The 14,811-nt window shown below is 53.6% G+C and overlaps 1 protein-coding gene across 1 annotated transcript; it reads right to left on the bottom strand.

Annotated features, from left to right (window-relative positions):
* Nucleotides 1-522: 522 nt before the first annotated feature.
* KRT79 (keratin 79) lies at nucleotides 523-12,086 on the bottom strand. Its single transcript, XM_058557527.1, has 9 exons — nucleotides 11,610-12,086; nucleotides 9,443-9,660; nucleotides 8,334-8,394; nucleotides 8,117-8,212; nucleotides 2,927-3,091; nucleotides 2,583-2,708; nucleotides 1,708-1,928; nucleotides 983-1,017; nucleotides 523-728 (listed from the first exon to the last, which is right to left on the bottom strand). The coding sequence occupies exons 1-9, from the start codon at nucleotides 12,084-12,086 to the stop codon at nucleotides 523-525; spliced, it is 1,605 nt and encodes a 534-aa protein (XP_058413510.1).
* Nucleotides 12,087-14,811: the final 2,725 nt, after the last annotated feature.

Here is a 14,811-nt window from a genome sequence, read left to right as displayed (position 1 = left end):
AGACCAGAGCCACAGACAGCTAGCTGCAGTTGCCATTTATTGAGACACATCACAAGCAGAGACAGAGGAGCGGGGTGTGAGTAGATTCAGGGAGGGGGTGGGTCTGGTGGGAGACTGGGGAGGTTGAAGGGCCTTTGGGGACCACGCCCGACTTCCCCCCTCTTCCCCTAGCCTGCCCTGAGCTCAGAGCAGAGGAACTGAGGAAGGTCTAGATGGCCTGGGAAATCCAGCCTCCTCTCAGTGGTCAAAGGTCACCCTCATCTCACCCAAACACGTCGCTCAAGCTGGTGGCCTTAACCTCCCCTCCCATCCCAGTGCAGAATCAAGGAGAAAACCTGGGGAGATTTGAGCCCTTCCCAAAATGCAGATCCCACGTTATATGAGAGTGTGGCACGCAAACGCACTGGATCTGTGGTCCTGGAGCTGTTCCCACTCCTAAGGAGGCAGGTGGGGAGGGCAGCAGGGGCGGGGTGAGGGGAGCGGGGAGAAGATTTCAGGGGCCCTGTCTGGCAAGGCTCACAGCTAATACTTCCTGCTGGACGTATTGACTGTGGGGGTCTTCCGCAGGATGGAGGTGCCCCCAGAGACGGGCCCTCCTTTGACAGTGCTGTAGCCCACATTGGTGCTGAAGCGACCCTTGCTGGCCCCCCCACACCCTCCCAAGGAGATGCCACTTCCAAAGCCAGCCGCGCCGCCTCTGCACACAGTGGTGGCATTGCCGGTCACCGCTGCAAGGCAAAGGGTCTGGGTGAGGCAGGGCAGCCGTGCTGGGAGAGGACGGGGATTCCAGAAATCAGTGACGGATGGGAACGAAACCAGGCAGCAGAGCCATGGGAAGTGGAGAGAGAAGCTGGGGCAGGAAGCTCAATCTCCGTGTCCAGGGGCTCAAATGCAGAGAATGTTAGCCTGAGGCCAAGGACAGACTGAGTGGACTGAGCAGAGGACTGGGGCAGGGCCAGGGGCGGGGCAGCAAAATACTCACAGATGCTGACTGCACTGGGACATTCTCCAGACATCCTGGGGAAACAGAAAGGCCAGGAGAAGGGGTAGTGGTCGCAGGAGCCCAAGCAAAAACCCTCTCCCTCCCTCTCTCTGTCTTTATGGTGGATCAACTCAGTGGGTCAACTCTGGAGGACCAGGGCCCGCGTGACAAGACCAGGAGACATGAGAAGCACGTGCATGTGGCCACGATGGGCCTGGTGGCCCTTCCAGCAGGTCCTAAAGCCAGTGCAGCAGAGAAAGCAGAGCTACAGCAGGCTGTGCCACCGCACCCTCCCCGTGCCCTCCCCGCCCTCCGCATGCAGACCATGGACAACATCCCTGCTCCAATGGGATGAGAAACAAAGCTCGTGCCAAAACAGAGCTGCCCAGTTTCTAGCTAAGGCACCTTTCTCTACATCTCATAGAAACAGAGATGATGAACTTCTTTCAAAGCTTCCACTGGTGGTGGAATCTGGTGTTAGAAAAGGAACCCTCACTCCTGTTGGACTGCCAGCCACCGTAAGGATTACCAACGGCTGTGCCAACCGAGGAAATGTCAACAGAGCAGTGAATACAAGTGGAGAGTCTCTCTCGGGGATGAGTTAGGAGCCCAGCTCCCTGGTTCCTCTCTCATCCCTATGGCCCCAGCACCAGAGCCAACCACATGGGCTCTCCCATAGGGCAGGGCTGGAGAGCCCTCTGAATCAGGGCAGAAGGGGCTACCACCTGCTCTCCTCGCCCTCCAGCAGCTTGCGGTAGGTGGCGATCTCCACGTCCAGGGCCAGCTTGACGTTCATGAGGGCCTGGTACTCGCGCAGCAGCCGGGCCAGGTCCTCCTTGGCCTGGTGCAGGGCTGCGTCCAGGTCCCCAAGCTTCTTCTGAGCATCCTTCAATGCCAGATCCCCACGCTTCTCAGCTTCCACGATAGCAGTCTGCAGCTGCTGGCACTGCCCCGAGGAGGAGAGGTGTTGGGAACACTCTCCAGGTCATCACATGCATGTCTCTGCCCTTAAGCCAAGCATCACCATCCCCAGCCCCATCCCCAACCCCAACCAACTGGGAAAGAAAGAAAGCAGAAATATTCATCTGAGAGAGGAGATGCTATTACACCAGCAGGATCATGAGCACCACTGGGAAAGTTCTTATTGAGTCTAATCTTAGTCCCTCCTGTTGCAGCTCAGCCCAGTGCCTCAAAAGAGAGAAAATAAATAATACAACCTCACCATTAACCAAATGCTTCAATCTGATCTGGGGAAGAGCCCACGCTTTTTAGCCATGCCGTAAATGGAGTCAGCAGCCGTGACCTGGACCCTTGAACCCTCAGCTGCCTGCTCTGAGCTCCTGGAGATGGGTTCAATCTCCTTGGAGCAGGTCGCACCACCTGCTCTACCACTAATGTGCTGTGTAACCTTGGACAAGTCCCTTCCCTTCTCTGGGCCTCAATTTCCTCTCCTGTAAAAGGAGATCTCGATGGTCCAGCATCCGAGTGTGTAGTGACCATAGGGAGAAGAGCAGGTCTCACCCGTCAGCACAACAAGGAGAAGGCCCCACACCCGCGCCAACAACCAGGCCTCACCCTCAGGCCCCCACCAGACGCCCACCTGCTTCTTGGCGGCATCCACCTCACCCTGCAGCCTCTGGACGGTGCGGGTGAGCTCAGCAATCTCGTTCTTGGTGTCCCGCAGGCTGTCCCCATGCTTCCCGGCGGTCACCTGCAGCTCCTCGTACTGGAGGCCAAAGAAGTGGCAGTGAGCTGTCAGATAGTGCCAGGCCCACATGGGTGACCACTGCCCCCCGGACCCACTCTCATAGCTGGAGGCCCCTGCACAGGCTGGATGTGTCCGGTCCTTGGCCCCCAAGGAGCCCAGTGGCCCAGGCCTCTCACAATGGGGGACAGTCTGTGTCCAGTCCCAGCCCACATACCTGAGTCAGCCACTCTTCTCACCTGGGTCTGGTACCAGGCCTCGGCCTCAGCCCTGCTCCTCTGGGCAATCAGCTCGTACTGGGCCTTGACCTCGGCGATGATGCTGTCCAGGTCAAGGTCGCGGTTGTTGTCCATGGAGAGGATGACATTGGTGTCAGACACGTGGGTCTGCACTTGGCTCAGCTCCTGCAGAAACAGAAATAGCTGCCACCAGCGTCCCTGCCCCAGGCCCCCGGGAGGCAGCTGAGGGGTGAAGGACAGGGTCCCCAGGTGGCTTCAGGAGGCCTTTGCTCCACCCTAGAAGGAAGCTACAAGTGCAAGGAAAGGCCTCCGTCTGCCTACCTGTGAAATGGGCTGCCATTTTTATAGACTTCATTTCTTTTTGTGGATTTGCAGGCTTCCAAGAGATTAACAAGGAGCACTCAGGCTGGCCCCAGGCCCTGAACCAGCACCTTTGCTAGTCTCTTTAATCCTCAGAGCAACCTGTGAGGCAGGCAGGGCCACAGCGGCCCACAGGGTGCCTTTGTGCAAATTGGGAAAAGGCTTTGCTCTGGGCAGAGGCAGCCCATCCCAGTGCCCAGGGAGCTGGGCATGGGCCTTATTCGAACCACACTCTCCACTCAGCCAGTCAACAACCTGCACCACCGTTCATGGCGATCCTGACATAGGCAAGAGAGGAAAGAGGCTCGGAAAAGAGAAGTGACACATCCAAGGTCACCAGATCCAAGGTCATCCAGTCTGAGTGACGGGAACCAGTCAGTTGAAGGACAAATCCCCTGTGGGTTCCTCTAGAATACACTGATATTTACAGACATGGTGATGTTCTCAGACCCTCCCTGTGTTTCTAGGACTGTCAGCTTTCACATATAAACAGGCACATAAAGATGCCATGAACAGCAGATTTGGTTCTGTGTTCTGGCTTTGAGACCAGTTCCATCACTGCCATGGCTCCCAATGGGCTCTGCCTCTGTCTCCCATGGATCTTCTGGCCCAAACCCCAGCTCCGATCAAAGAACTCATCCACTCAGCGCCCCTCAGCGGCTCCCAAAGGGGAGAGAAACTTCCCTCTAAAAGTCAATACCTTCCAACAAATTCTGGTCCTGCCTCCAGCTTTTCTCACACATTGGCCCTTCACTGCAGCCAGTAGGATTATAGTAGACAGAGATGGAGTAACAACAACAATCCTCACTCACTGAGCGTTCCCTGTGGTCAGGCACTGTGTTAGCCACTTGACAGACACAAACTCATTACATGCCCTTTTCCAACAGCACAAAGACTAACGGGCCCAAAACACAACTAATAAGTCTCAAACCTGAGGAGTCTGAGACCAGAATCTGAGATGACATAGACTGACGTAAGATAGACAGAAATAAAGAGAGAGAGAACTACCAAAGGCAAACCAATGTCCATACTGACACGGATTTAGATTATTAAATTACATTGTCTTTTAAAAGGTGTAATGGGTTGGCGGGTAGGGACAGAAATCCAATCACTGAAACATTTGCAGTTTAGTGAAAAGACATGAGTTCTGGAGACAGACAAAGCTACGTTCAAGTCCCCAGCCTGACATTCACCAGCTGTGGGACAGGTAGTCACTAAGACTCACGATACCCAGTCCCCTCTTCTGTAAAATGGCGGTGATAATACCTTCCCCATGCAGTTGATGGGAGGACTCAGATCCATCATGGCCCATGGTGGGTGCTCAGTAAAAGGCATTGTTTGCCCAGACTTCTCTGAAGGTCAGTCAAGACCATAAGGAATATTTGCTACAGATAACATCGTTTTGTCACAGCCAGGCATTATCTTCTTCCCCACCATGACAGCACTCCCAGCATCGTCTTGCAGCATCACCCCCTTACCCTCTCCAGCTCAGGGTCCCTCTACAATCCCATGCCAGAGCATGGTCCTGAGGAAAATCAACTTGGAATTTTTAAGACAAGGAGGCAAAACTATCTACTGGGTACCACCAAGAATGGATAAGGGTGATCTTGCTAGAACAAGAAGATAAAAAGTTCAGGCTTTCCAAAGAAACAAAACAGATGCGAGTGGAGAGGGAAGAGCTCTGTGGATTAAAAGGGGTGTGTCTCTTTAGACACCGGGGACCCCGAGGGGAAGAGATAGTGGAGAGCACCTGGGCGTGGGGGAGCCGGAGAGGCCGGTGATGTCACTGGAGCAAGGGCTGGATCCCGCAGGGACCTCGCAGGCCAGGGGGAGGCCTCAAGGCTGCTTTCCTGCCCTATAAGATGCCAGGGATTGCTGGCTGGCCCTCCAGATTTCCTCGAGATCTGGCTGGACCAAAACCAGACCATGAAGTCGATTACCGAGTGCCGTATTGGCAATTACGGTTGATACGCAAACAGGAATGACTGCTCTGGCCTTCATTCTTACCCCTAAGGAGGCACAGAAAGGCGATGAGGAACTCTGACAGGAAGTGACCCCGGCTGGGTTCCTAGCTCGCATTTCTTGTCCACCTCTTCACCTAATTCTCCCACATGCTGATGCCCTCCCCAAGCACACCGGGCTCTGATGCCTCCTTCACTGCGCCAGCTGGGGTCTCAGCTGGCAGGATCTTCCTGCTCCTGCATTAGAAGTCCCACCCTTCCTTCAAAATCCAACTCTAATGCCATCTCCTTTGAAGCTCCCCTAGCCTTCCCAGGAAGGGTCAGCCACAGCCTACTCCATGCTCCTTGTCCCTGTCCCAACATGGCTCTCCTCACATGGTAACTCAGCGCAAGACTGCAGACCCCCCAAAGACAGGTACTTGTCGTTCTGTTGCCATGTGAAAGGTACTCAGTAATATGTGTTAAATGAACAAGGAAAAGCAAAGGAAAGGAATGCTGGGTATGCCAGACATGTGCCTGAGATGGTAGGAAAGCCAATGCCTACCCATTCAGAGAAGAGGGGGCTAGGCACACTTGACCTGGTCTAAAAGAAAGAAGAACGTAAGAGAGAAGAATGAGGAAGCCCCAAACAATGAATGACCATCAAGGATCCCAGTAAAGAAGAAACTGGGGAGGCAGCTAAGGAATCAGCGTGATGGCACAGAATACTCCCCAACAAGCTCCATCCTGACGGGGCACATAGAGATGTCGGAAGGAGAGTGACACAGCCAAGAATGAGCCAGGGAAATGCTAAGGCCAGTGGACAGGAGCTGTTAGATAAGCTCAAGGCGAGAAGAAGGGAGGCAGCATTGGGCTAACCCTGTAGAAGGCCCAGGAAAAGCCAACAACTCAACTGCTATGTCATTTGCCTATTTTCCAACAAGGAGAACAGTCATCTAAACCAAGACAGACATAGAGAGTATGAGATGCCTTGGCTTTTTTGGGGACCTAAGGGGTCCAGGTCAGAGGAGAGTATTCTGGGAGGCCATGGGAATTGTGAAGGACATGAACACCCCAGGTGATCCTTGAGAAACAGGGAGGGTAGAAGAGGTTCTAGAACCCTAGACACAGCAAATGCAAATGTCCTCTTTTTTAAAGAGATGAGATTTAGACTTCTCCAAGTTAAACTTAATATCAATCTCCTATGAACTTCTAGAATGAATTATAAAATGTATGAGAGGCATGGAGTCAGCAAGAATTCCCCAAGGAAAAGTCAAACCAAATGGACTTCATTTTCTTCCATGGTTATATTACCCAACCACTAAGGACTGCCATTGTTTCTGAGCAAGACTTTCACAGCATTCTTGAATGTAAGATAGAAAAATGAGGGCCAGATGATGGTATAGTTAATTGGATTTTAAAGTAGCTGAGCCACTTGACCCATAAATTATTGATGAGTGGAGTGAGGTCAGCCTGGTGGGAAGGCACCATTGAAGACCTAGTTCTTGGATTAGGGCTCTGTTCTTGTCCCTGTGTGCCTTAACACACTTACCAATGATTTACACTGAAATTTATTAAATATCTGAAGTGAAAGTTTATCAGGTCTGCAGATAACCCTAAGCTGGGGCATCACTGATCTATCTAATTATCCAGTTGAACATTTCCAATACCTGGACAGGAGAATCAAGTTTCCAAGTGCCCACAATGACCTAAAATGACGGAATAAAACCACAAAAAATTTCATAGGAAAAAAGGGGATCATTAACTCTTACATTCGGTTTCAAAAATTCAACCGCCCAAGTACGGGAGGTTGGAGGAGAGTGGATGCATGTCTCATTTGAAAGCATTCATGTGAAAAAACCCAGGGGGGTTTTAAGGAGCAAACATTGTGAAATGGTTTCCAAAAATAACACATAACAAATGCAGTATTAGGCTGCAAGAATAGAAGTCTGGATCAGTAACCTCCCGCCCCGCCCCTCTGTTTTCTGAGTTCTGGACCAAGAACCCTGTTTCCTGAACTTCCTCACATGCCACAGATGTCAGCCCCAATCGTCTTGACCTCTAAAGGGTTGTCATATGGAAGACATATGTCACATGGAAGATAGTTGGATATGTGCAAGCCAAAGGGCAGAATCAGGGCCAGTCAAGAGCAGAAGTCATGGGAAGAAGACTCAAGTCAGCTTTCTAATAAAGTTGCTCAACAATGGAAATGCCTGCCCTAAAACACAGTGTGCTCCCTGCCGCTAGAGGTATTCGAGTAGAGGCTACATGATCCCCCGTCAGGGATATTCGAGGAAAGGCTCTTGTACCAAGTGGAAGGCTGGCCTTGAGGTCCCTATCGAGTCTAAGAGTCTATGATTCTATGATCCACTTGTGCTAATTTCAACCCTCTCACCCTCATCTTCAAAGCCCCCTTATTTCCTCTAGATTCTGTGATCTACCCACTAGCCACACTTCACCTCCTGCTTCAACCTGGAATCTCAGTCACCACCCCACCCCCACCCATCTCTGCTCCCCCATCCCTTGCTCCAATACGAACTGGATGAGAAGGGAAACAGGACAAGACTTTGAAGTCCAAGAACCAGGTTTTAATTCCAGCACTGCCTCCTACTAGCTACGTGACAATGGGCAGGTTACTCTGAACTGCAGTGTCCCTAACTATAAATGGAGACAACAACAGGACCTATATTACGGAGTTGTTGAGAGGATTATGTAAAAAGCTTAGCCCACTGCCTGGCCCATCATTAAGCACTTAATACACAGAAGCTTGTATTAATTAAAGGTCCAGGTTCCATCTTCTACCAATTAAATTGCACTGGTGAATTCAGATCAGCCCTCCAGGGGAATCTGCAATGATGTATGTAATTATCCTGTCCATTGGCCATCTCACCATGTCATAGAGATGATTCAGGAAGTCGAGCTCCTCGCTCAAGGTGCCCACTTTGCCATGTAGGTCCATCCGGCCCATGTACGCGGCATCCACATCCTGGGGGCAAGGGAGAGAGCAGAGCAGAGGCTCAGCCCCCAGGGCTCTCACCTCTCTGAGTCAGCCCAGCCCCCTGGCAGCCAAAACACCACCTGCTCCCACTCTCCACCGCCCCGCTCACCTTCTTGAGCACCACGAACTCATTCTCCGCGGCCGTGCGCTTGTTGATTTCATCCTCGTACCTGTTACACAGGGAAGACTCAGGCCGGGCTCAGTCGAGTTCTGCCTTTTAAGGGCACTGGACCCTCCTGGCTTTTAGGAAGCCCTGATGGGTCCCATATTGGCCAGTAGCACCTTTGGGGAGCAGTTCTGTCATGCAGCTAACCAGTAAAGAAACTTGGGGTACAGTCTCTAAATATTCCGCCCAGCCCCCTTTTGAGGAAATGGGCCCAGAATTTGTGCAATAATATGGCAATCAAGAGCAGCCATCTCTGGATCAGAGCCCTTAGGAGGCTTTATAGGGACAGGTGAAGATATGTCGACAACGGTTAACCTCTGCACTCACTTTCAACAACAGGATGTCATTTAAAACAACTAACTCTCTCCAACTGCTTTTGCTGACACTTTAAGGTTTAGAAATTGCTAGGGTCAAGTTATTGGAAAAGTTATGAAAATCATAAATATACATATCAACCAATCATAATATGTGAACCTTATTTGGATCTTTATTTAAACAAACTGTATTTTTAAAATTTATGGGATGACTGGAAACTCAAAACTGACTGGATATTTGACAATATTGAGGAATTACTGTTTTAAAAGTTTTGGGTGTGATTATGGCATTGTGTTTATATTTTACTAAGGCAAGTTATGTAGACGAACTATGTGAATATATCCAGTGAAATCTGTGTGAATGAAACAATGTGATGGCTGGGATTTGCCTCAAGACAGTGAGGGAGGAGGGGAAGTGAGTAGCGATATGGATGACGCAAGACCGGCTGTGAGCTGATAGTTAGGAAAGCTGGATAATGAGAACATCGAGGTTCATTTCACTATTCTCCCTACCTTATAATAAAGAGTTTTTAAATTATGAACAACAATACACAAACAGTGAGACAATTCTCTAGGAGGCAATGGGTCCAGAGCCTGAGCACCCAGGGGAAGCAGCATTGTCTGTGTGCTCCCCCAGGTGGGTCCCAGGACCCTGGGAATGGGGTGACCCTCTCCTGGGAGATTTCCCACCCTGCCCCCTCCCCTCTAGCCATGGCCCTAGCCCCTCGCCCTCCTCACTTGTTCCTGAAGTCCTCCACCTGATCCTGCACGTTCCTCAGCTCCAAGTCCAGCCTCCCCCGCTCGCTCTGGAGGTTGTCCAGCTGCCTCCGCAGGTTGCCCAGGTAGTTCTCAAAGAGGGGTTCCAGGTTCCTGGTGACGCCTGAGTTCTGGCCCTGCTCCTGCAGCAGGGCCCACTTGGTCTCCAGCACCTTATTCTGCTGCTCCAGGAACCTCACCTGAGCCACAACAAAAAGGGTGGGCTGGCGCCAGCCCCCGGCCCCCTGAGGGACCGAGGACGGGGCCCATCGTCACCATCCATCCCCGACCAAGACATCACAGGGGCAGTGCAGACCTATGCCTTGCTGAGGGGACGAGTTCCTGAGGGAACAATCCTTGCTGGAAACAGTCCAATCCTATGACAAGGACTCTAAAGAGTTAATAAACATGAAAGCCCCGGCTCAGTCATTTACGAGTTGGTGACAGTCAAGTCACTTCTCTCTGGGTCTCCCTTTCTCACTTGTCCTAGGTAAACTGGCCCAGATCAATGTTTCTGAACCCTAATTCTGCAGCAAAATCAACTGTTAAAAATGCAAGTTCATGCATATATATACAAATACATATGTATACACACACATACAGAGAAAGAAAGAAAATGTGACAAAATGTTAAAAATTGGTGAATCTGGGTGACAGAATATATAGGAATATGTTGTACTATTCTTACAACTTTTCTGTAAATTTGACATTTTATTTTTTTAAGAAAATTTTTAATATGGGTGCCCAGCCCTATCTCTTTAGACTGAGAAGGTGGCCCATGGCGTGGGTTTAACCCAAGGAGCTCTCTGCCCAGCCAGGGTTCTGAGACACCTGACACAGACAACCTCGCAGGCCCCCAGCAACCAGGCCATGATTCTGAGAGCCTGAGAAAGGTTTTTGCTGGTGTGACCTCTGGGACAGTCCCACAGAAGAACCAAAAGTCACTAGGGGAGAAGGTGAGGAGGTGGGTGGAACGGCTTGCTTCACCCTCTGCCAGTTTCTCCAGGTCCCACCTGCACAGCAGCCCGGGCCCGCAGTCACGCGGCCTGGGGCACCATGCAGAAGGTGCACCTGCCGTGAGCAGTGAGGAGACGTCTTAGTGCCAAGGACCATGGTGCCCACGAACCTGAGTCCCAAGCCCACCTCTACCTCCAAGTACCTGTATGAACCTGGACAAATCACTTGACCTGTCTAGGCTTTGGTTTTTTCTTCTTAAAAATGGGCACAATATCACCTATTCTGATTCCTCACGGGACACTGTGAGTATCACATGAGACAGAGGATGTGAATGTCCTTTGGGAACCCACAAATCACTGAACCAAGGGATGGTCATCCACCAGGATTTTCCCCATCATGGTCCCACTGCCTGGGGTCTCAGGGTGGAGGTAGACAATGCAGCAAAATGGACCTGGAAATGCCTGAGAACAGTACCAGAGCTGCCTGGTCAGCCTGGAGGCCAGGGAAGGAGTCAGAGCGCTCCCCATCTGGGAGAGACCAAACTCCAAGCCCCAGGTCGTGGTGACCTGGTGACCACTGTCCCCATTGTCTACACAGACTGAGCTTCTTGGCTGGAACAGCCAGGAGGAATTGGAGAAGCAAAAAGGGGACTTCCCCTAAGACTCCCCCCATTGCGTCCTGATCACATCTTTGTCCTTAGGCCTCCCCCAACACTCGGAACAGGGGACAGACAGGGCTCCTTGAGTAACTTGTTTGACACCTGAGCCAGTTTCTCCAGCTGTAAAATGACAAGAGGCAATAGGGCCACCCCTAGTGCTAAGAGGAGCACTGAGGACAATCTTAATTGTGCAGTGAGGCTGCTGTGTAACATATTAATGATGACTGTAGGAAAGGCTGCAACACCGTCAGGGGGGCTTGGCCAACAGGCCTCATGAGTAGACTTGAGATTCACCCAAGCAATTACAGGAAAGACCCAGAAGACTGTCTCCAGTCATCCACTCTGGGTGTCCCAGGTTCAGGCCAGAAGAGCTCCAAAAGTCATTCCATCAACCCCTCACCTCCCCTCACCCCCTCCCCCTCCACCCCCACCCCCAGTGCACATGGGCTACAATAGCCTCCGCCCAGCCCACCCTCTCTTAGGCCCCTGCTTCTAGCACGAGGGCGCCTTCCTGCCTCCTTCCACCTCAGCCCACCTTGTCGATGAAGGAGGCGAACTTATTGTTGAGGGTCTTGATTTGCTCCCGCTCCTGGGTGCGCACCCGCTGGATCTCAGGGTCTATCTCCACGTTGAGGGGGGTCAGCAGGCTCTGGTTGACAGTGACTTCCTGGATGCCTCCAGGAGGACAGACGGGCCCGAACGTCTGCCTGCCAGCCCCCAGGCCTGTGTAGGCCCTGCTGCCAAAGACGAAGCCTCCCAGGGCCTGCCCTGACGAGGCCCCACCAGCCACGCTGACCGAGATGCTCTTGCTGCCCCCCAAGTTATGGAGGCTCCGGCTGCCAAAGTTGCCCATGCTGGGGCCACAATGGGCCCCCCCACCACTGCCACTGCTCCGGGACACCGTCACCGAGCTGAAGCTGGTGCGGGCCCGGGACCCGCCCCCTCCACTGGCAGAGTTGGTGCTGAAGCCCCCTTTGGTGGAGAACATCTGCCGAGACACAGAGGATTTCATGGCTGTCAGAGGGGCTACAGCACTGGCCGAGAGAGCTAGAGGGAACGCAGTGAGCTGCTGGCCCACTGATGGGCTTTTTATCTTTTCCCAACTGGGCTGGCTCCTGGGCTCCACAGACACTCCTGCCCCATTGCCCCAGGAGGAGAGGGAGGGGCCCTGTGGGCCAGGGAAGTCCCCTCTCCGCCAGCAAGAGGGAGGGGCTGCTCCCAGTTGTCGCCTGTGCTCCAGAGCTGGAGCTGAGCGGGGACCGTCTGGGGCAGGATGCCACTTTCTCTCCCCGGGGCTCTCCTGACTTGGAACAGGATGATACGGGGTCCCACGCCACCCCCACCACCCAGGTGCCAGCTTGCTCTCCTCTCACCCAGCCCTGTGGCCACTATCAATGGGGCTCTGTTCTGCGGAGTTTGTCCCCGGCCCTTGTCTGTTGTAAGCCAAGGCCCCAGGGCCCAGGCTGTGAAGGTGGTGAGGGAGGGCGCGTTGGGCAATGGGCTGTGGAGAGAGTGCCCAGGCCTGCTCCAGTCCCACCCTCCCAGCCCACGGCCTCACTGCCTCGCACAGGTCCAGGGTGGGGGGCCCAGGTGAGAGAGTGGGGTGGGGGCGGGCTCCTCTTCTGTCACACACTGGCAGACTGTCTGCTGGGTGGAGACCCTGTGCTGGGCACAGTGGAAACAAGGACAGAAAGAGGGTCCCTGCCCAACCATGGGGCCTGGGCACAGGATGAGGACAGAGGAGGCCTCGGCTCCTCAGGCAGTGCCCCGAAGCCAGGGAGGTGACGGGGCCAAGCACACTCTTCCGGGGGCTGAAGAGAGATAGGGGTCTTCAACCATTGTCTGAGACCCCTGACCTTCTGCCCCCCAGCAGAGCCTCCCCAGAAGGGCCCGGCCACTTTGGAGAGAGCTGGAGGTGGGTGGAGGATACATCCCGTCCTGGCTGGACATAGGTACCGATCCAAGAATTATGTGTATGTTACAACATTCCCGTCTTCCCAGCCCACGAGGAGCCCGACGCTTGATTCAGAAAGGACATAGGACCACTCCCATAGCCCAAGGAAGTCAGGCGGAGAGCAGGCCTACTCCAGGCCCAGATGAGGCTGGGGGATGTTCTCCCCAGGGCCACTGGGAGACTGTAAGTGGCTCCCAGCTGCATGAACAAGTTGAACCTAGCTCCCAGGAGGAGCACTCACAGAACTAGTCCCTCAATGCCCAAGAGGAGATGGTCCTCCCTGCTAGGATACCAGGCATTTGGGAGAGCCAGCTAGGAGATGAATTCCCACTGAGCTGTGTGTCCTTGGGCAGCTCTCGACCTCTCTGGGCCACCTTGCCTCCGCCTATAAGCAGGGTCCACCATGGAAGTCCTTTCGAAAAGCACTGGCCTGCGATTCCAGGACCGAGCTGCCGTCACTTCCCACTGACCTCTGTCTCTTGTCCCCGAGGCTGCAATCGCTATCTCAGCCTCCCTTATCTCTCCCCATGGGGGCGTGGGAGGGGGAGATGGTTGATCGCGAGTGGGCCCGAGTGATGTCAGCCCTCTGAGTCAGGCGCGTGGCCCGGCTGGGCGATGGGAGTAGAGTCGGCTATAAACACACATTCCACCCCTCCCCGGAGGCAGACATCCACACATATCTACCCAGTGCTCTGTGCCAGGCTTTGTGCTGAGAGCTGGTACAGAGCACAGGCAGCCCAGGCCTGCCCTCACAGTTACTGCTCAGAGCCAGCCTCCCTCCTCCCCAGGCAGGATGCTTACCAGGCCCAGCCCAGACTGAACGTGGGAGCCGCTGTGCCTCCTCCAGCCCTGACCCTCCACTCTGCTTTCACACAGGACACCGCAACTCAGATCTTCTTTCTGGGGCTGAGGAGGAGCAGTTTCCTCCGCCCACCACTGCTCAGTCCAAGGCCTCCACGGTCCCTCCCTGGGGCAGGACACAAGAGCAGAGGGGATGGAACGGCTCAGAGGCGAGACAACTGACGGCGCCAACTGAGCACCCAACGTGGACCGGGTGGGTACTGAGCAGTGGGAAAGACACAGGGGTGAAGAGAACAGGAGCCCACGTACAGGGTGGGGCTTTCTACCCTAAGAGTCGTGATTGTTATAGTCGCATTTACTGAGCACGCACTGTATGGCAGACACTGTCCAGGCAATAAAGAGTTTATTCTCCACTCTGTGCATGCTCCCTTTGCCTCCTTCCCACCCCAGATCCGTTCACCAACCTCCCTGACCCCTGTAGGCTGCTCTCTTGCTCTCTGGCTTCCAAGGGGAGGCACCAGCAGGAGAAAAGGGAGCGAGGGAGGACGGGTGTTGCTTCTCCGCTCCCTCCCTGCTTCAGCAGTGGTGCCTTCCTCTGTGGTCACAGCTTCTTCGAGGTGATCCCCACCCTCCACAGTTCCCACAACTCTATCGTCTCTGACACTCCGTGTGTTCTTCCCGTCTCTTCAGCTTGACACGGGGTGACCACCTCATCCTCATTCCCCAGGACTGTCCCGGTTTAGCGCTGAAAGCCCCACACCCCAGAAAACCCCTCGGCCTTGGACAAACTAGAGATCGGCCCCCTAGCTCTGGGGATGATGGGAAGGTGGGAATGGTTTCCCACAGCTTCCAGTCTCTGCCCTCTCCATCCTGTCTCTTCCCTAACCACATCCACCGCTGTAAGCAATCCTTTCATTAAAGTCCATTTAGTTGAACTATCTTGGGTGAATTTGTTTCCTTCTGGGATCCTGAATGGTACCAT

Source organism: Diceros bicornis, chromosome 17 (assembly GCF_020826845.1).
Source record: "Diceros bicornis minor isolate mBicDic1 chromosome 17, mDicBic1.mat.cur, whole genome shotgun sequence".
NCBI lineage: Eukaryota > Metazoa > Chordata > Mammalia > Perissodactyla > Rhinocerotidae > Diceros > Diceros bicornis.
This window is presented reverse-complemented; position numbering and strand designations above follow the sequence as displayed.